We start from the raw sequence: 21,685 nt of genomic DNA, 5'->3' as shown, positions 1-21,685 counted from the left end.
TTACAGCATGTTTCATAGGCATGTGTGCATGTATGTAACCTTTATATTACATGCATACACACCTTTTTTGTTGTTGTTGGTACTTGGGGTTGAATCAGGGGTGCTTTACCATTGAGCCATTGAGCTGCATCCTCAGCTCTTTTCTGTTTTTTTTTGGTACCAGGGATTGAACTCAGGGGCACTCGACCACTGAGCCATATCCTCAGTCCTATTTTGTATTTTATTTAGAGGCAGGGTCTCACTGAGTTGCTTAGCACCTTGCTTTTGCTAAGGTTGGCTTTGAACTTGTGATCTTCCTGCCTCAGCCTCCTGAGCTGCTGGGATTATAGGTGTATGCCACAATATACAGCTATAATCTTTTCTTTTTCTGAATTATTTGTAGATACATAAACTTTCACCTTGAAAAATATTAGCATGTACTTCCTCCCTAAGAACAGAAACATTTTCCTACATGATTACAGTACCTCTGTCACTTGCAAGAAACTTGATGTTGATTGGATGATACATTTATACATACTACACCATTTATGATCAAATTTCTTTAACTGTTTTTTAAAAATATTTATTTTTTAGCTTTAGATGGATACAATATCTTTATTTCATTTTTATGTGGTGCTGAGGATCGAACCCAGTGCCTCACATGTGCTAGGCGAGCACTCTACCGCTTGAGCCACAACTCCAGCCCTCTCTAACTGTTTTAAAAGCATTCTTTATAGCTGTTTCTGTTCTGCCTTAGCCTCCATGTCTTGAAAACATGGTGATCTGCTTTCACTTGGTCCACCTCCACGTCATGGCAGGAGCTGGGTTAGCAGCCTCGTAGGCCCCACCTTATCTTCCACATTCCCTATGTGATCTCTAGTGAATGGCCCTGTCCCTATAGAGTATGCCTGGTATGTGAGGTCTCCATAGTCCTGTGGTTCTAGGAATCTATAATGGGGTCCTTGACTCGCTCACAAGAATAGGGAAATGAATTTCTTTGTTTCTGGTGCCTGTGAGGCCCTAGGAAAGTCTGTCGTCCATGGGAGGTGGAATCAAGATAATGTCCTTGGCATAGCCAAATGTGGGAAGACTGCTGATCAGCATACTGTCAACATGCTTCATTAATTTGTGGAAAAGCAGTGGAGAAACTTGACCATAACAGCAATCACAGCTGTATGGTTTTTTTTTAAACTTTATTTTATTTATTTATTTTTTATATGGTGCTAAGGATCAAACCCAAGACCTTGCTTGTATGAGGTGATCGCTCTACTGCTGAGCCATAACCCGAGCCCCATAGCTGTTTTTGACCAACATGACATGAACTATCTGAACATCTGCACGGTCACCACGGAGGTTAAGAGAAACATTCTCCTTTCTTCACAGACCTCCTTAAAAATCCCAAGACAGAGCTGGGTTTTGGCTCAGTGGTAGAGTGCTTGCCTAGCATGTGTGAGGCACTGAGTTTGCTCCTCAGCACCACATAAAAATAAATACATAAAATAAAGGTATTGTGTCCATCTACAACTGGAAAAAAAAAAAAAAAAAGAATTCCAAGACATCCCTAATGTATTTAGAGACCTACATGCAAATCCAGAAGCAACCCTCAGTTCAGAACCAACAGTCCTACCCGGGAGATTCAGCAGGGGGTACTCAACAGGATGCACATAAATTAAACCCCCAAGGGAAAACATACAAGACTGCTAGGCCTTCACTCACTGCTGGCCTGGTAGTGACATATGAGACCTAACTCTGTAGATAGGTGAAGCAGGAGGAGACAACAGTCATTTTAGGTTCTTCTAGGATAATACAGAAAGAGCTGATGCAGCCTTAGAGACAAACACATCAAGAATGAGATGGGAAGTAAGTTGACCATCTTTCTACAGTTTTCCAAGTTATTATTATTATTATTTTGGTACTGGAGATTGAACTTAGCCACTGAGTCACATCCCCAGCCCTACAGAGACAGGGTCTCATTAAATTGCTTAGCACTTCTCTTTTGCTGAGGCTGGCTTTGAACTCGTAATCCTCCTGTCTTAGCTTCCCAAGCTCCTGGAATTATAGGCATGTGCAACAACTTTGGGCTTGACAAGTTATTATTAATATTATTTATTATTTCTTGGTACTTGGGATTGAGCCTAAGGTATTTTACCACTGAGCTACATCCCTAACCTTCTTAATTTTTTATTTTGAGACAGGGTCTTACCAAGTTGCTAAGGGCCTAAGTTGCTGAGCTGGCCTGAAACTTGCAATCCTCCTGCCTCAGACTCCCAAGTTGTTGAGATTATAGGTTGTGCCACTGTGTCTGGCTCAGTTTTCCAAGTAATTAAGAACTGAATCAGGCTGGGAGGAGGAACTTGGAAGCAGGCTTCAGAAGGTATCTTTGTGAACTGGTACACAGAGAGGCACAGAACCACCATGGTCTTCTCTGGTTGGTGTACTGGCTACCAGTTTAAAGTTTTTGATGAAAAGGGACTCAAGCCAAAGTTCCAAAAGGCCTTGTCAGAAAAGCACATGAGGGTTGGGATTGTAGGTCAGTGGTAGAGTGCTTGCCTTGCATGCATGAGGCACTGGGTTCGATCCTCAGCACCACATAAAAATAAATAAATAAAATATTGTGTCCATCGACAACTAAAAATATATACATAAAAAAGCACATGATATTCTGGGTATATTTTTATTCAAAAAGGGAGGTAAGGGGCAGCAGGGCTATTACCCCTGGAAAGGTGATGTCTAGCTCTGTCTTAGACAGAGGGCAAGATGTAGCTGGGCTCACACAGAGCATCACTGCCCTTGTCTTGCTGCTGAGGCCTTTATGGATCTTAGTTCCCATATAAACACTGTTGTTGTCACATAGATGCCCCACTAGAACTTTCTCTGGTTCTCCCTCCTCCAACTTCACTGTATTGAGACAAAGCTATAAGACTCCTGGAAAACAAAACAAACAACAACAACAACAACAACAACAAAAAACTAAATGAACACCAAAGGAAGCCAGTGATGAAGGGACTTTGTATATAGAGAACTTTGCTTCTTAGGAGACCTGAGTGGCCATACTTCCTAAGTTCTGGAGCAGCAAGAGAGCCCATGTCAGACCTGACACATACCCAAGTCAGTTTCTTAGATCAGTTCTTAAACAGGAAAACAGACAAACAAACAAACAAACAAAACCCTCCTCTAATTAACAAATCTACCAAGCAGGCAGGATGATGAGGCCCACTCCTGTGTAAGCAACCTGGTCCCACCTCCTGTTCCATTGCCTGGTGCTCTATCCCAGCCTCTATGACCCTGGAGTGTGAGCAACCCTTGTCCCCTTGCCTGGATCCTGACAGATACTGCTCTGCATGGATTGCTGAGGAGAGAAAGAATAGACAGTGCCTGGCTGTTTCCTAAAGGCAACATAAAGGTTTCCATGTGGAATATCTCCAGCTTCCTTCACAGGAACTGAATGAGGGAACGCTTGCCAGGAAAGCAAATACCTCTCTCCCCTTTAAAAGGCCTGAGGAAAGACTTTTGTGGCTCTTCTTCTGACCCTGGTCCGGGATCAGCATTCCACTGTCTGCCTGCTGGAATCATAGAAATGCACTCACTCTCCACCCTGGTTTTAGATTGGCTTTCCCTGTTTTCTACCTTACCAGAGGCCAAGACTCGCCAGCCTGCCAAAGTCCTTCCAGCGAATGGACCCACCCACCTCTCTCCTGGACTTCTGGGAGGACCTCTCAAGGATGTCATCACTGGAGAGGTCTGAGTCCTCCGAGAAACTCAGCTGGCGCCGGAGCTGCAGCTCTGTGAGGTAAAAAGAGGCAGAGTGAGGGCAGTGACAACACTGACTTCCATGCTCATTCGAGCAGCTGGGGCAGATCAGCTGGAGGTTTGGTTTCAAGTTTAAGTGATTTTCCTCTTACATTGGGGTGCAATGAGCTTGGGCTCTGATGCTTATTCCTTCAGGGACAGAGCCACTTGGAAGAGACAATAACTCTGGACACCTGTCTGGGACCACCAGGCAATGCCCTCTGCCCCACTCAAAAGCAGGCCCATTTTGGGGGTAATGTGACTTTAGGAAGGGTACCAACTTCCAAAGACTACCCTATCTAATTTCAAGCTGATTTTAGAGTTATTTTATGAGGCAGGAAAATGCTCAGGGCACTCATGGTTCAGTTCCCGTCTCTTAAGAACCTTTGGGCCATCAGCATGTGAAAGTGGATCTTTTTTTTTTTAAATAAAACTTGCTTTCAAAAAAAAAAAAAAAAAAAGAAAGTGGATCTTTTGAGAACAACAAAATGACCCAAGAATGTACCCCTTACACTCTGTCCTATGAAGGTCTCTTTGCTGCTGATGTACCTGCTCTTACAATAGGAGACATCCTGTGCTTGCCAGAGTCCACAGTAGCTCCGCTGGATGGGGTGCTGGAGGAGGACTTCTCGTCGCCCTTTTTCTTCTTGTCCTTCTTGTACCCAGAAAAGACTGACTTCCACAAGGACTTGGGTTTGGTGGCTGCTTCCTCTGGAAGGCGTGAGCTGGGTTTCTCTGTGGGTCGGCCCTCCCCTTTGGACTTCTTCTCTTTCTTGTTTCTGTGGGGGGAGAAGAGGGATGACCTCTTCTTGCTCTTCCCACTGGAGCCCTCAGAAGAGGTGACAGAACCATCTGGGCCCCCTGAGTCTGATGGAGGGGAGAGGACCTCCTCACTAGTGGCTTCATGCTTCAGAGTAGGCTCCTCAGAGCCTCTGAGACCTGGGGGTTTGGAGGATTCCATCAAAAGTTGTTTGCTCTGGGAGGGTGCTGAGGAAGCCTTGCGGGACCTGGAGGCCCCAGCTGCCATCTCCATCTCCTGCATCCTACTCAGCTGCTTGGCCATGGCGTCTCTCAGTGCCTGGCTCTTCACAGACTTCTCCCGGGCTCGCATGCGTTCCTCAGCCAGCTCCTTAGCTTCAGGAGAGACCAAGGGCAGTCCCCTCTTCTGCAGCTGGGCACTACCCTCCAGAGAAGGCAGCCGTCCATTCTCTTTGGCCAGGGGTGGGTGGAGGGCCTTCTCTGGGCGGGTCCAGCAGGAAGGGGGTGTGAAGAACTTTTCCTGCAGACTTGAGTTCTCAGTTTTGTCATCATAGGTGTCCTCCACATCATCAGCAAAGGGGATTTCATCCACACTCTCTACAAATGACTTCCGCACTTCCTCCCTGGGGGGTTGGGCAGGCTCTCGTGGGGGCCGCATAAATGTGGCAGGTGGAGGAGGTGGGATAATGGAGGATTTTGGCTCAGTTTCTTTATGCTCAAATATCTGATAGGGCTTTCTTTGGAGGGTGGCGGGCTCCTCATCTGGGGGTGGGGGTGGCGGTGGGCTTGAAGGTGGGGTGAGCATGGTGGAGTCTGAGGTGTTGAAGCTCTGGCTGCCCAAGGTCTTCATGTTTGAGGAGCTCCCATGAAGGCCCAGGCCAGAGCTGCTGGATAGATCCCTCCGCTCTTCATGGGAGCTTCTCAGCTCTCTGTCAGATGGAGATTTGGGAGTCAGCAGGGAGGGCTGCTCACCATCTGACTTTGGCAAGCCCAGCCTTTTAGGAATAGATGGAGGTTTCAGAAGATGAAGTCCTTCATCCTGAGGGGACTTCTCAACTGAAAAGGATTTTAGGGATATTGGCTTGAAGGCAGGTGAGGGGAAGCTGGGCTCAGGCCCTTTCTTTCGCTCTACAGGTGTGAGTCCCAGACTGCGGCGGATTTCAGCGCTTTTCATCCAAAACTCCTCCACCAGGTCACTCCGTTTCAGGGCTTCATCCACAGCAAGAGGGCTGTCCAGTCTGTTCTTGGGATCAGCTTGGCTCTTCACAGGTAAGGGGACCAGAGGGGTAGAAGCTTTGGCTGGAACAGGCTGGAAGCGTATGGGGGACTCAGTGGGGGATGGGATGGTGGCCTCTGAGGAAGGCTGAGGCTGGGAGCAAATAGGGAGCTGGGTGGAAGGGGATGCAGAAGGGGCCACCTGAGCCACAAACTGTGAGCTCACAGGTGAGGTAGGTGTCCTTGGTTCTGGCAGAGATACAGGCTGTGACCGGATGGGAGGGGTTGCAGTCTTCTGATCCGGGGGAGCTTCAGCTTTGGGCTTCTCTTTGGGGAGCAGAGGGTCAGGGAAAAAGCGCTCCTCAGGGGATTTCATCTTGGTGGCAACAGAGGCAAGTGGGGTTTGGGGTCCCTACAGAAAGGGAAGACAGAAGCTGCTTAGAAGTGAATGTTTTCATGGTCAACAACATTCTTTATGGAATTTTCCTCTCAAAGGGCCTGTGTATGCTGAAATAAATTTCTCTATCGTTTTATGTATGATTCAAATGGCTCCAGGAAAAACTTCCTCATTTTCTGCTCTATTTGTCAAATTTTTAGAACCCCTCTTAGTTTGAATAGTCTGAGCTTTCAGGATTTGGTTCCTCTCAAACACATCCTACTTTCTCTGTCCACTGAAATGAACAATGGCAGAAAAACACTAATGAATTTGGCTCTCACCCCAACTAGCAGTTTCTAAAGCTCCAAGATCCCTGACATGCCATCACAGGGGCCAGCACTGTAAGATTTAAAATAGCTACTATGTGTAGATGTTTTATAATCACATTGCCTTTCCCAGGAAGCTTAAAGATGCACACAGAGTCTATTATAGCCCTATCTTAGCATCTCAGTAAAATAAAGCTCTTGTTTCGCAGAAAAAAAATCACTAAATCGCTAGTGGAACATACTTCTAATTGGGTGGGAGGCAGAGTAGTGCTGAGGCAGGAAAATTCAAAGTTCAAGGATAGCCTCGGTAAATTAGTGAGACTCTATTTCCAAATAAAATAATAATAATACAAAAGTCTGGGGATGTTGTTCAGTAGAGAAGTGCTTGTCTAGCATGTGTCAGGCCTTGGGTTCCACCCTCAGTACAGTGAAGAAAAAAAAAAAAAAGAAAATCATTGAATGATGCCATGCTGCCATAATCCAAAAACCTAGGTCTAGTGTCTTGGCCTACCACCCTGATCTGTCCTCCAGACAGTATTTAAATAGTTATACATTTATTTTAACATAAAGAAAAAATATATCTATTATAATAAACACATGATCCTATAAATATGACTTTAATTTAAAAATAAATCTGTCCATACATCAAGAAGACTGAGTTAGAATCCCAAGGCCACTCCTATTATATAATCAACAGCCCCACTTAACACAAGGACTGAAAAATATGTAATTTTCCTCAGAATGGGGGGTAGTAGTTTACTTCACCTCCACTTCTTGAGGGGCTCACACCATGGGCCCAAAGACAGGAGTTCCATCAGTCCCTTGTCCCTCACAGTGAGCCCCCAATACTTACTTCTGCTATGTGGCTGGATGCTGGGGTAGAAAGAATGGCTTGTTCCTGAGGGGACTGGATGGGGCTGGAGACTTGAGAAGGACCTGAAAAGAAGGGACACAGGATTTAAAAGAGGAAACCATCCCACCAGCCCCACTCACACTAAGAGGGCCCCCAGGAAGTTCTGTGGAGGGCATCATACTACATCCAGTTGACTGCTGAGGCAGGGAGAGCAGAGGTTTAGCTGAACCAATGCATGCTGTGTCCCTGGGTCTGTACTCAGGCTGGTCTAGAAAAAACACATCTCAGGAGTGAGAGGACTCCTGGAATTCACTTCCCCAAGAACTAGTAATCCTTTGTGTGTACAATCTGGGTCCCAAGCTTTGAGATGGACCTTCTACCTTTTCATGATCCCAAACAACATAAGGAAAGGAACTGCTGGTTGCAGTCATTTGCAGGGCAGACAGGAAGAGCAGGAGGAGGAGTGGAGCCCTGGGCCAACTAAAAGCCCTGACTCTGTGCCACCCAGCCTGCCCTGTGGCTTCTATAGGCATTCTGGAAGCTGCTGACTCCTGCTGGTAGCAGTAGACCTACCTCCTTCTTGTTGCACTGGTAAGGCAGATGGCTTTTCCTCCTCATTTTCTATTACCCTCAGCTCTAACTCTGCTTCTACTTCAGGGTGGCGTCGCAAGCGAAGCTCCATTTCAGCATCTGATGGGATGTCATCAGACCAATGCTGATCTAGTGGAGGGAGGAAGGGACACGAATTGGCACAAATCGTGAGCCAGGCCACACTCCTTTTCTATCTCTTACTCTCATGGCCCAATGGTTGGATGGACACATGTGCACAGTGGTGCAAGGTCTGGATTGTGATGGTGAGCCCTGTCTATTATTCAGCAACAGACCTTGCCTTCTGAGAATGCTTCCAAGAGACTCAGCCAAAGCACTCTCCTGAAGCAAGGTACATTGCCCTCTGTAGTGTGGGGTCTCATTGAAACCTGTGGTGCTCCACTTACTTTTCAAAATAGCACCATGACATATGAAGGCATGACAGGAAGAAAAGCTTGGGTTACACCTGCGGAAAAGCGGGCCTTGCTTTCTGGACTTATCTTTCTTGTTATTTCACCAGTCCTCAGCCCAGACCATAGACTACATCTATAATCCCTCATGATCTTAACCTCAACTTTTATTCTCATTTCTGTCCAGCCTAGTCCCTGTTCCTTTTTGCCCAATGAGACACAATTCTTAAAATTATTTACAATGTCCCTGTCTTTCAATGCCAAAGGGCATCTAATGGATTAAAGGCCCTGAATAGTCTGAAATTTGCTCAGCTCTCAACCACAACTCAATTCACACAGGCTACACAGGAGATTGGCTTCTGGGTGGGTGAAACAAAACAAGTGTAAGTCACTGATGGAACAGAGAATCACCCAGGGAGCCAAACAGTTGACTCCCTTGAGCTTTTGCTTTAAAGTAGATTTTTCTTGAACATTCTTAAGTTCTAACCACTCAGGCCATTCCCCCTATGGGAAACAGGTTGTGTCCATAGTGGAGAGGGAGGCTGGGGCCCCATACCATCATCCAGCTCAGCACCAGTGTCCCCAGGGTCCCCATCCTCTGCTGCCTCCCCTTCTATCTCTGCTGGCTCCGAGTCCACATCTTCCTCCAGGTCATTCTCATCCAATGGGGCTGTAAGGCAGAGGTATTCCAGGAAAGGAAGAAAAGACAAGACAGAAAAAGGATGTCTATGCAGGAGAAAGACGGGTTACTGGAGAAGAGAGAAATCCACTTGGATGGACGTGGGGAGTGCTCCAAAAGCAGTGTGGGTACTGAGGAGGGCCCAGGCCATTTTTCAATGTGAGTAGGGTCAAGTAGAAGGAAAAGAGCAGCTGAAGGCCTGGCCAGGTTCCCTCTTTCCCATAGACTGTTTGCTTTAACAGTCTCAAGTCCAAGATGGTCAGAGGTAAAATGTCACTGCCTAGGCCCAACAGGCACCTAAATCAAACTCCAGCAGTAACACTAGCTTCCAGCTATCAGTGCTTAAGTTTAGATACTTTCCTAACTACCTCTGAAGTCAGGGGTCATTTAATTCTCACAATGATACAATCTGAGGGATTGTTTCTTCCCTCTACCTTTGAGGGAGAGGATCCTACCCTTCCCACTGGTAGAAGCTGCAGCTTTTCTTGTGATAACTTAGAGAGAAATACTTTGTTAAAGAACAAGGGAGAAGAACTGAGGAGATTTGTAAAGTTCCTTTTTTGGAGTCAAGAATAGCCCTTTGGTGCTACAAAATGAAGCAAGGCACTCAATCACTTCATTTCTCCTAAGGAACCAGCCCCTAAACACACACACCACGCATCCCAACTCTGCATACTAGGAATCTGCACCTGCACGAACAGTGGACTGTAAGAGAGAGCAGTGAGGAAAGCAACAAGTACTGTCTCAAGGATTCTGAGACAGTCCCCTGAGACTGATAGCACCCATCTGCCAGGGGTCCTCAGGGCTCCTTCTAGGGTTCCAAGCACAACCACCCTTCAGTCATTCCCCAAGGGGTTAATTTCAAGAAACAAAGTTATGCTTCGATTTGCATATAAGCCTGAGTCCAACCTGCCCGGCCCCCCTCAGCCCCTCCAGGCCCAAGGTAGGGGAAGGAGTAGAGGAACTGGCTGTGGCACAGCTGGGGTAAATTCCTTAAATAAAAAATAAATAAATAGGGTAAATCCTCCCCACTTTTTTTTAATAGGGAAAAGAATACACAAAATTAATTACATGTCTAAGGTATGGGAGTGCTAAACTCAGGTAAATTTCTTAAAAAAGCTGAATTGAAAATGAGAGAGGATAGAACACATAATAGCCATATGCCCTAAAATGAAGTTTTCTTCTTTACAGACCAAACTAGTGACTGCAGTCTAGTGATAGGATGTCAAGAAGCAATGTGCTGAAACAGTTTGAGCAGCCCCTTTGAAACTGCTGATAATGTGGCAATTACATGAGTTTTATTCCTTAATAATTCTTTAAATTGAGCTGGATGCAGTGGTATATGCCTGTAATCCCAGTGACTTGGGAGGGTAAGATAGGAGAAACACAAGTTCAAGGCCAGCCTCAGCAACTTAGCCAGGCTCTATGCAACTTAGTGAGGCTCTGCCTCAAAATAAAAATCTAAAAGGAATGGGGATGTAGTTCAGTGGTGAAGTGTTCCTGGATGAAGTCTGCGGTATAGGGAAAAAAAATTCCTTAAGCTGTGTACTTATTTTTTATGCATAACTTTTAAGATAGTGGTTCAAATTTAGTTTGTTGAAAGAGGTTTAGAATGGAGCAGACAGGCATTCCAGGGATGGTGGATACTGTCCAGAGTAAGTTCTAGGCTGGTGAACTGTGAATGCCAAGCCCTTCCCTCTAGACACCAGAGCAACCAGCAAGCTGGCAATGCCAAGGTACTCTCTCCTGGGATGATAACATTTTCTAGGGAAAAACTATTCAGTTGCTTCTATAGGTCTGAGCAATCACATTGCTTTTGGCCACTGATGGAAGATAGTTCACCAAACACCAGGGAATGGGATTTATGAGGCACAAACAAAAGCCTATCTAAAAGCACCAATGTCCTCTAGGCCCCTTCTCAAATTGAGCTTTATACTTGGAAAGTCTGCTCATCATTGCACTATACCACATAAAGACCAAACCTACTCCAAATAGATCAGTGGGAACAGAATCTGGGCCTATCTGGTAAGCGGGGGGCGGGGGGGAGTGTCTTTTGTGACTAACATTATTTGCTTGAACAAATATGTGAATGCCTAGCATTTAGGTGGTAGAAGAGACACTGATATACTTTTGCTGGCAAGTAGGCTGGAAGCAAGCACAAAGACCACTCCATAGAACTCCCCAGCTTGCCCCAATTCCCTGGATTGGTCTGTCCCAGTCCCGATCCCTTGGTCCTTCATGTGGTTCTCCTACTTGGAGTTTCTACTAAGAAACCTCTACTGTCAAATCAGAAGGGTAAGGTTCTATACTTCTTGCAGTACCTTGAAAAGAACAATTATCACATACATCAAAAAATAAACATGGGAGAACTATCAATGCAGCAGTAGCAGATGCTGAAGGAGACGCAGCCTGAGCAATGAAACTGGCGAATGGAATCTAGGTTAAGATGAAGTGCAGGGTGATAGAAGCGGCCACACAAGTTGATGAGTTACACACTACAAAAGCCAGGAATTGCTGTTTATTTCAGGTGGCAGCTGGGAAGTGCCCCTTCCTCCACCTTATCCCTCTGTCATATGTATGCACACTAACTAGAAATTCTCAGCAGCTCCTATGTCGAGGGCTGATGGCTCAGGGCCAGCTGAACCAGACACCCGATGGCATTCTTTCTCTTATACAATGGGAAGATTACTCCTGACATTTATCTATTTTTCCTACTGCTGGTGAAGACAATAGGCTGGAATGGTAAGAGCCTGGTGGTTAAGATCCATGTGTGTCAGTCCTGCCCATCCTGGATGCAACTGCTAAGGCCATATTCCTCAGACAGCAGGCAATGCTGCCTCCCCTTTTAACAGTGTTGGAAAATATGTGTATGTCTTTGGTTGTTATACGACTAGGCTGGGAATGGAGACAGTACAACATTTGGAGGGCAGAGGCCAAGGATAAACATCCTGCAATGAAAAGAACAGCCTGCCCAAAATTCACGTAGACCCCCTCACTGGAAATGTTTCCAGAAAAAATTTAGGAAAGACAACTAAGGTTTGCCAATTATCTCGTGGCATAAATAGCTGAAGAGACACCTGTAGCTTAGTATGTCCTGCTTGTACCCTCTTCCCTTAGCTGTATAATACCAGTCCTTTGCCCTCCCCTCCTCTCTGATAATTCTTGTAAATGCCCTCTGCCCCTGAGTCTTGACTGTTTCCTTCTGTGATATTTTGGTAGGTTTGTGGAATTTTATTTTGATTCCTCTGTTTTCATACTCAATTACTACCTATTTTTTTTACATACTTAAACCTCAGTGCTAAAAAAGGTTCCTTTAGCTTTGGTTATTGTATCCAACCTCTATTAATGGAACAAGTTCTGTCTCCACTAATGTTCTCCTCCAATCTGCCCTGTAGAATGTGGGATGCACTTCTGGTCCATGCAAGGATGGGCTGCCTGAGTGAGGCATGCATGTGCCCCCGCCCGCCTCTGGCTCCACCCTCGCATGCACCAGCGACAGGACCAGAGTTCTAGTGTTAAGGCACCAGCAGAGCTGCCTAAAGAGAAAGGTTATGGTGAGTGGGAAAAGATCAAACATCACCGACTACCTCCAGAGACCGTCTCCAGCCAGGCCTGCACTGCTGCACGGCGTATGGAAGGAAGGCCAGGCACTGAATTTAAAACAGACGATAAATACAAAGTTACACAGCAGTAAGCATTCCCAGTGAGGAGAGCTGTGGTCATTCCTAAAGTCCAAAACAGAAAAGAAACTGAGCAGAGAGTGGTCTGTCTGGCATGGATGAGGGGTAATGATCCGCCATTATCCTGAGAGAAAACCCAAGGGAGGCTGCAGGATGCTCCTGGTCAATGCCGTAGGTCAGTCAGGTGCCCTGGTCAGCGGGGGCTCTCACATCAACTTCAGCATAGCTTCTGGGTATCTAAAGTTCTGCAAAAGCTGTTAACAGAGGCTGGTCTTACCTACAAGGGAAGAGTTGGGGGCTGGAAGGATAAAAAGTGCATTAAAGGCTAAGTTTCACGAGGGCAAGGAAGAATCCCTTTTGTATAACCAGAGCCTTGAAGGGTGTGTGGCCTATAATAGGCACAAAGAATATGTGAAGCTACATGAGCCAGACAGAGGTGATGACCAAGGGTCCATATTGGAAGATGGGTAGCTGAGAGGAATGATATGCAGTCAATGAATCCTTCAACAGAGTCCTTTGTTTTCTATTATTGGTATTCCTTAAAAGAAGCCAGAGGCCAGGTGCAGTGGCATGCACCTGGAGCCCAGCTGCTCGGGTGATTGAGGCAGAAGGATCACTTGAGACCAGGAGTCAGAGACCAGCCTGAGCAACATAGTGAGACCCTGTCTCAAAACAAAGAAAACAAAACAAAACAAAGTAAAACAAAACAAAAACCACTGAATAAGGTACGTTTTCATCTTATTGGGAAACACAGACCAACTCACCTAAAACCTGGAGTTGAAAATAATGCAGTGAATTTAGAAACCTCCCTGATATATATCTCTTCTTAATTTTACTTCTAAATATGCTTCCCTCTCTTCCTCCTGTCATACACAGTCACACTCAGACACACTCCATGAGGAAAGCACCAGCATGTTCTATAGAGTGGGCAAAGAAGACCCCAGCCGAGAAATATGGGGGACAGGAAGTGAATTCTCATTTTTTCCCCAGGTCAAATTCAGTTTATTATTTTGCATTACTGGAGAAGGAGCCTGCAACCTCTTAATCCATAGAGAACTTTACATATCCTCAAATGAGAGTCAAGGACACTTGTCTGGGTTAACAGCAGAAAATGTAATGTTTTGTTGGGTTCTACTTTTGATCAAAATGGGAGGCTTTGGTCTTAGCAGAAAGGTCCTCTACAGCAGCACATGGGATCCTGGGTCTTGAAGCAGTTACCTCTAGAAGTGGAAGATTCAGAGGTTGGGACCATTCTTTCTTCCTCCTCTTTCTCACGAATGTGTGTCCAGTGCACATCAGCCTGGATCGCCAAGGGATCTGCTGGATTTAGTATCTGCTGTAGCCTGTGGTTCCCAGCTAATGTGCCAGGTTTAAGGGATGGAGATGACAGGGAGGGTAGAAGGAGAAAATAAACAGAAAAGGAGGGGATAAAACATCACAGGAAAGGAAACAGAAAGAAGAGTTACAGTATTTGCCAGGAGCAGTTTGAATAGAAAGAAGTAAAAATCAAGAACATGTGCTCACACGCATGTAACTTCTAGTCATTCAGTTCGGATTAGTCATTTTGAACTTCATGTGTACTATTAATTTCAGTGAAGAGAACCACACATTCCAACTCCAAATGCAGATTCTGCTGCCCTTTTCATCCTAAATGATTTTTGAGGGATCCAAATGCCAAGGTGGAGAAAAAGCAGATGACAACTGACTTCTAAAGGGCCATTCCTCCAAGAGTGATAAGAACTCAGGTTGATTACCTAGCACAGCATGAGGCCCTCTAGGTCACGCCATTTATGCCCCTGTTGATTATACAGCAAAGTGCTTACCACCACTTGCCAAGCTGACCACTTCTGAGACTTCAGTCAAGTGACAACAGAAAGGTGGGATGGGACAGTGCCATTCTGCCACAAGCCAGACAACTCACATAGGACAAAAATGTACTATGTTTATATTGTAGTTTTTGTTTTCTGCAGTAAGAGCTTCTACTAGAGAGAAAAAAGCCCCTTCCATAAGAGATCTTCTCATGCTGCATGCTGGGTCTGCCAGGGACACAGATGTTGGGGAGGATGGAGTTAGGGGAGGCAGCAGCTTAGGGAAGAAGCACAACTCTATATTGTGAAGTCCCCAAACTCCAGGAGTTTAGGGGTAGGGAGGAGACCCACACCTCTTTGCCCATCCCCCACCCCCAATCAAAACTATCAAAGCTCCTTTCCTTAAAACTCCATTTGGTATCCTACTGATCCCTCTAGACATGAGACCTGGTTTCTCAGTTAAATGAAGACTCACAGGCAGTCCTTTCAGCTTATTCTTGCTGACAGAGCCTGTGGAATCTGCATGCAGTCCCTGCCTTGTGAAATCCCTATCATTAAGGCTTGCATCATGCTACACAGTGGGGTTGGGTTAAGATAAAGGAATAGCTAGCAACTTGGAAGGAGGGGATACTACAGAAGGAAGGACGACTATTCAGGCAGCAAGAGCAGGTGCCATCGATCTGAAGGACTCTTCAGTTCTTAGCAGGAGCCAGTGTCTATCTGTGAGTATATGTCACCCCTTCCTTCAATAATCTAACTGGACAACCTGGTTTTAGTTTTGTGACAACCTCTGATTTGGATTGGAAGAACCAATAAGATCACCAATGTGGATGCTGACCTATGCTATCAATGTGGGGTATTAGCCCCTCATGGGCTCCCTTACTGGAGCTGCTGGTCTCTATAGACTGAAGGACTATTTGCAAGGCCAGTTTATCTGCCTTTATGGTACTGGAGAGGGCCGAATTACAGCAACACCTCCAAACAGCTCAGATTTAGGCCTGGGGAAGATAAGTCAAAAGAAAAGAGGCAGGACCTTTCTTTACCTTCTAAGCAACAAGGGAAGAGAGTGAGTCTTCTCCCTGAGTAATGTTCTGCTTCCTGTTACCACATGCAGCCTTGGGGATTTATCAACAGCATGAAGCCAGCACTTCTTTCTTTCTCAGAGAAATGTTTAAAGGCACCTGTGGTGGTGGTGACAGAAGAGCTGTGGCCGCATTGTAAGATTTTCTGCATTAGAGAAGAAACTGAATCTTAACTGGATAAGGAGAAATTGCAGAAAAACCCACAGGGATAGAAATGGGGCCATATTCCATTTCTGGAATATGCTCTTCTCTACTTTGTCTGGGAAGGCTGGGCCCAGAGACAGGTGACCAGCTAGATATGTGCAGCATAGCTCTAAAATGCACAGATCTTTTCATGTGGGACCTGCTCTTGGAGGCAAATTTTGGATGGCTGCTAGGGAGCCAGGGTAGAAGGTGGGCAGGGGAGCGAAGTGGGTACCTTTACAAGTACCCGTTTCTTCTTCCTTTGAGAGATGCTGGAGCCACTGGCCTTGCAGGAGTTCTCTGTCCCAGGGGCAATACTCCCCTTCTACAGCAGGGGGAGCCAGACACCCACAAGCAGCATCAAGAATCCCGCAGGGGGACAAATGGAGAGAAAAGGGAACCGAAAGGAGGAAAAAGAATAGAAAGCAGAGTTATCTTCAGTGACAAGATAGTAGCATCCTGTCACTGACTACACAGGTGTGGAAGTCCACTGCTCAGAAGACATACTCCAGGCTGGGAACACAAGGTTCCCACCTGGAAATGTCTAGAGTTTGACTGAATATTTTAGTATGTGTTTATCTAGCTAAGGCCCCAATTCCCTATAAGTTTGGTCTTAACATTTAAGTCCAAGCCCAGAACTTAGTCTTCATAAGGGGAAAGTGGGCTAAACTCTCCTGAAAATGGAAAAAGCTCTGACTCTAAGCTGTGTTGAAGCTAAAAGTCATTAAGCATAATAATCACACAGAGATAATGAAGCAAACAAAATACCTTCCCCCTGCACCAACTACCTCCTCTAATTAGGGGAACATGGAGGCAACTCTGGACCAGTGTGGCTCCGCAGACATGGCAGAATGAGAGAACTCAGGCTCCAGCCAGGGCCTAGCTCCTTCTCGCACAGACCTACTCAAGGCTCATAAAAAAACTGGGCGGGGAGTATAGGCTGTAAAGCATACTGCCTTGTAAGTCCTGGTCCAGCCTTGGTCTCCACTTTCAGAGGGGCGAGTGCAGAAGGACAGGGAGAGAAACTCCACAGGGAAGTTTCTGAGGAAGTGCCCTGACACTGACTACTCAAGTCCAGGGTCTCATGATTAGGGTGCTATCCTGTCCTCACCACCTCTTTATAGTTGTCTTAAACTGCACAGGTGTCAGGTCTGGCTTGTGAACCACAGCCCTGTCTGTGAAGGGCTTAAATATTACAGTGTCAGAGGAAATGGCCCCTGGGATGGGCCTGGGTAGTGAGCACATCGAATTTCAGAAGAAGCAGAGATAAATCCCAGCAGAGCAATCATATACCAACTCCACTGTGCCCACATTGTTCAGAATTTAATCTGTTCCTCTGACTCCTGGGGAGAAACTGGGGCTTAGAAATTAGAAGGCCCATGTCCTCCCATCCGTTGGTTCTGAGTCCCCAGGACAGAAAGTAAAGACCTCCGCAGGGGAGTCAGGTCTCTACCTGTGCTGCTTCCTTCCTCACCTCCTACAGGACCTCTGTACAGCTAGGGCTGGGAAAGAATGACCCTCTCTTTCTATTCAGCAAGTTCATCATCATCACTCAAGGTTACATAGAGCCAGAGAGAGGGACAAAATTGAAAAAAACCCTTGAGTTTAAGAGAATTATTTCAGAACCAACCAGGATGACTGAATTCTGCAATTAAGATGCTCTTTTTCAGGATTTCTGGCCCCATAATGTTATTCTGTTCTTTTTGTTTTGTTTTTTTTCTGGTGCTGGGGCTTGAACCCAGGGCCTTGTGCATGCAAGGCAAGTACTCTACCAACTGAGTTATGTCCCTAGCCTCCCACAATGTTATTCTGAGTATCACTGACAGCACCCTGTCTGGTGGGCATCTAGCTCAAAGCAGTCTTCATTACTCAAGATCAGAAATCAAGGATTCCTCTAGGAAGTTAAATTCCCTTGTTTTATTACAATCAATGTCTATAACTGAAACTAAAGGGCTTGGGGGGCGGAAATGAGAAGAAGACAGGAATGAGTAGGTTAATTAAGTCAAAATCCTTAGATTGGCCCATATTTTCTACTTCCAATTAAAAATTTGAATTTGCACCAGGGACATTATTCCCACAGTGGCCTGTCTGCCTGATTTGGTATCCTTCCTCTGTCCCTGTACCTAAGGTCAGGGAGCAACAGGAAGGATTATTTTGAAGCTCTGTGGGAGGTGTCCATGTGACTCCAGCCAATTACACCTGTCACTCTCATACATGGGACAGATTATTTCAGAGGGACAGGGTCAGGGTTAGGAGAAGAGACTTTTTTCTGACCTTCACTGGACTCCTCCTCCTCTTCGTCATATTCTTCCTCCTCTTCTTCTTCATATTCCTCTTCCTCCTCCTCTTCTCCCTCCCCAGGCTCAAAGCTCTTGGAGGCCTCTAACTCTTCCTCACTCCTCCCTTTCAGAAGAGCGTGGATCCTTACAGCCTCCTTCCAAGGAACACCACCCAGGTCAGAAGTGGGCAGCTGCTCCTCCTCCTCTTCCTCCTCCTCTTCTTCCTCCATTTCCGACTCGGAACTGCTATGAAGATAACCACACAAACCAAGTGAGGGAATGCCAGGAAATTGAGAAGGGAAGATTCAGTGCCACAGTTGGAGGTAATATGTCCCAGCAAAGCACCTGTCAAGCGGGAGGGAACATAAGAATGGAAAGAGGGTAACAAATAGGGCAGGATGAATTACATTTATAAGTGAACATTTACATGGACCCACACAAGCAAAAAGCCCAGCCTGGTGGGGCACAACAGGCTAGTAAACACCATGACCACTGGGTAAGTGTTCACAGAGGGCCTGGAGAAACACAGCAGGGGACAGTGGACTTGTTTTGCTATAAACACATAACTCTTGGAATTGAGAGAGAAGAGAAAGTCCTCTTTCACCTTGACCCACCATTTGGTTTGAAGAACTTGGTTCTAACTTGATTCAGGTCAGTCAGGAGCCTTTTGTGAGAACCATAGGTGTGAGGGAGAAAGAGAAGGTGCCCTAAGAGGCTGAAATAAACACAGTGCCTTGCAATCAGTGTGGGGTGTGTGTATGTGCTGGGGCAGGGGCTGGGGGAGGAAGCAGCAGATCCAATTTCATGGTGTTCCTTGAGACCTCACAATGTGCCAATCCCGGAGCTGCATATTATGGGGAACACAAAGGTAAAAAGGCAGTAAATGCCTTGCCCACTGCACAGCTAAAGCAAAAAAACCATCAGGAGAGGACCCAACCCCCTGCAGTCATCATCATGCCTGACAACCTGCTACATTCTCCACATCTGTATCCTTCACAGAACAAGGCCAGCTCAGCTTGCAACAGAAGCAGTGCTATGTGCAAAACTTATGTGAACCTGACCACTGCCCTTTAGGATGATCCCTCTTTGCCCTGGGGAAGGAAGCAGTATAACAGGCAGGACACGAATAAAATTCCACCCCCCACAGTGGTATGGGCTCAAATGGAGAAGTTTCCAGGCCTGTTTCACAGTCTGATAGTTCCTAAAGAATCTTTTTCAGTAGAGACTTTGCCTGTGGTGAGAAGTGTATACTTAATTGGATCGAAGAAAATGTGGCTTTCATAATAAAGCACTGGACCAAACTCTGGATGATAGAGCCCCAAGCTCCAGAGGAAATCAGGCATGAAGTGGGTTTAGTTTCAGCTTCCTATTAAGGTGCAGTCCTCTCTCTATCCAGGGAAGACTTTCTCATAGCTCATTTGTGTCTGAGAGTGAGGAAGCCAGTGAACAGACCCAGATGAAGACAATAACGTTCAACATGGATGCTTCTGGTACTATGTGGGGAAGAATCTTATCCAAAGAGAGGTCTAGCCTTGTCCTTGTGAAGTAAATTCTGACCCCCTGGACTATACTGATTGAGGTCTTTGGTAGACAGTCTAATATTGGGATCTAGTTGAGGGCTGGTCACATCCCAAAGTCAGCTGGGGGACAGTCATATAAGAGAGACCAAAGATGTGATTTCAGGTGGGGGTACTGGGTTACTTGGTATATGTTGACTTAGAGACTGAGATACATGTGAACTATCAATCAGTCATTGCCTATGTAATAGAGTCCAATAAAAATTCCTAACAGCCAGGCTTGGGTGGTGAATTCTTCGATGGGTACTGACATACATCAACACCAAGAAGCAACGCTCTCCTGATTCTATGAGGTAGAACAACAAAAGCCCTGAATTTCATAGTTTTCTGCAGTCTACCATATGTATATCTTCCCCTGGCTAGTTTCTAAAACTGCATCTTTTCCTTGTAATAAACCACAACTGTGAGTATAATTGCTTTCAGGGAGTTCTGTAAATCCTTCTGGCAAATTATTGAACCTGAGGGTCATCACATCACATCAGAATTTGTGACTGGTGTCAGAAGTGAGGGTGGTCTTGGGCCTCATTCCCTCTTATTTGCCTCCTAACTCCTCACAATGCCACATTGGCTTTGCTACTGTGACCTTCAGTTTATTACTTATGCTCTCTGAGCCATGATTTTCTAATTTGTCAGGATGTCTTGTAATACCTCCCCTCAGGCACGTTCTGATGGATCATTGACTTTCATCATGCTTGCATTATACTTTGGGGCTCTAGCTATTCATCTATTTGTTTATTTAGCTATACAATTTTTCAATCATTCATTCATTCAATAAACATTTTTGAGCACTCACTAAAGCTAAGCCAGTGGATATAGAAATAAAAAGCTGTGTCCTTCCAGTGAGTCTCACTTTACTCATTCGTTCATCCAACTAAAATTTATTGTCTTTTACTTCTAATGTACTTGTTAAACGTGCAGAAACATAAAAGTGATCCCCAAAAGCTCCTTATTCTCAAAGACAGATAAGATGCAAACACATCATGATAAAGTAAGGTAGAATGAGAGTGTGGTGTGACTGAGGGCTGGAAGGTAGCAGGTTAAAGTACACAAAAACTTGGCCCATGCCTGTAATCACTGGTACCTGGGAAGCTAGGACAGAAGGGTAGCAAGTCCACAGCAAGCCTTGGTAAATTAGTAAAGTCCTGTCTCAAATAGGTTACTGAGGTGTGACCTCAGGGAGTCTGTCCCTGTTCCCTTCCTCTTCTTCTCTAGACTACTTCCTGGCTGCCATTCTCTTCCATCATGATGTTTTTGCCTTGGAGCTAGTCAACCATAGTCCAAATCCTCTGAAACCATCCTCTGAAGCCAAAATAAAAATTTCCTCTTCTGAGTTGTTCTTGTCAGTAGTTCTTGTCTCACTGTTGGTCTTAGCAACAAAAAGTTGACTAAATATATTGTTTGCCCCACACCTCTGTTTTTGTTAGTTTATTTTCTTATTAATATATCATTACACATCTTTCAAAGATAAAATAAGGATAAGGAGGCTTCTATGCTCATCTTAAATCTTTGGTGGGCACAGGGAAGGCCATGCTGTCCCTTCCTCAAGGCTGAGTGCAACCAGGGACTTGTTTAAGGCTGCCTCAGTAGTTAGTGGACTGGAAGGAACGATATTACAGCTTCCTGGGAGAGGGGGCCTTAGTACAGCCTTGTCCTTGCCCCAAGCAGTGTCATGAGGATGCACTGTGCACAATGCAGGCATTGAATAAATCCCTTGTGATGATGACAATGAGGCCCCACTTATAGCTATTAGTGCCACTCTGGCTGGTTTTACGACAGCTCAATGATCGTGGGAGTGCAGTAAGTGAGGCATGGAGTATGAAAGAAAGCAAAAAATTCAATCCTTGCCTTTCTTCATAAGTTACATGCTTAGCCCACTTCCAAGAGGCAAAATGCTACTTGTCCCTGGACATCCCAGGGAGGCTAACCAGACTCCCTCTCCATGTAAAGGACAGAGAAAATCTGAAAGGTGCTGTCAACTGCTCCCTTCCATGCCATCATTTTCATAGACTACTACTCAAGGTAGTCTCTGGGGCTGGTCAGGCCCCTAACCTCATGAAAGATTTGCAGTGTAACTACAGCATCTCAAGGCTCATTTTACATTT

The 21,685-nt window shown here is 45.6% G+C and overlaps 1 protein-coding gene across 16 annotated transcripts in view; it reads right to left on the bottom strand.

Annotated features, from left to right (window-relative positions):
- The window catches only part of Mical3 (microtubule associated monooxygenase, calponin and LIM domain containing 3), a 262,585-nt gene that overhangs the window by 26,138 nt on the left and 214,762 nt on the right, over window positions 1-21,685 (bottom strand). For 10 of the 16 annotated variants that reach the window (XM_058584101.1, XM_058584104.1, XM_058584100.1 and 7 more), the window contains 9 exons: window positions 18,002-18,252; window positions 15,963-16,052; window positions 13,873-14,010; window positions 12,562-12,624; window positions 8,852-8,965; window positions 7,871-8,017; window positions 7,298-7,380; window positions 4,318-6,154; window positions 3,668-3,762 (listed from right to left, as the gene is read on the bottom strand). In XM_058584101.1, coding sequence (XP_058440084.1) covers window positions 3,668-3,762; window positions 4,318-6,154; window positions 7,298-7,380; window positions 7,871-8,017; window positions 8,852-8,965; window positions 12,562-12,624; window positions 13,873-14,010; window positions 15,963-16,052; window positions 18,002-18,252 — 2,818 coding nt within the window. The remainder of the gene's footprint in view (window positions 1-3,667; window positions 3,763-4,317; window positions 6,155-7,297; window positions 7,381-7,870; window positions 8,018-8,851; window positions 8,966-12,561; window positions 12,625-13,872; window positions 14,011-15,962; window positions 16,053-18,001; window positions 18,253-21,685) is intronic. The other 6 variants (XM_058584103.1, XM_046459889.2, XM_046459898.2 and 3 more) reach the window with 6 other exon arrangements.

Source organism: Marmota monax, unplaced genomic scaffold (genome assembly GCF_021218885.2).
Source record: "Marmota monax isolate L192 unplaced genomic scaffold, Marmota_monax_Labrador192_F-V1.1 WCK01_AAM20220418_F8-fsc00163, whole genome shotgun sequence".
NCBI classification, from domain to species: Eukaryota; Metazoa; Chordata; class Mammalia; order Rodentia; family Sciuridae; genus Marmota; species Marmota monax.
The sequence above is the reverse complement of the archived record's forward strand: the minus strand, read 5'-3'. Positions and strand labels throughout refer to the sequence as shown.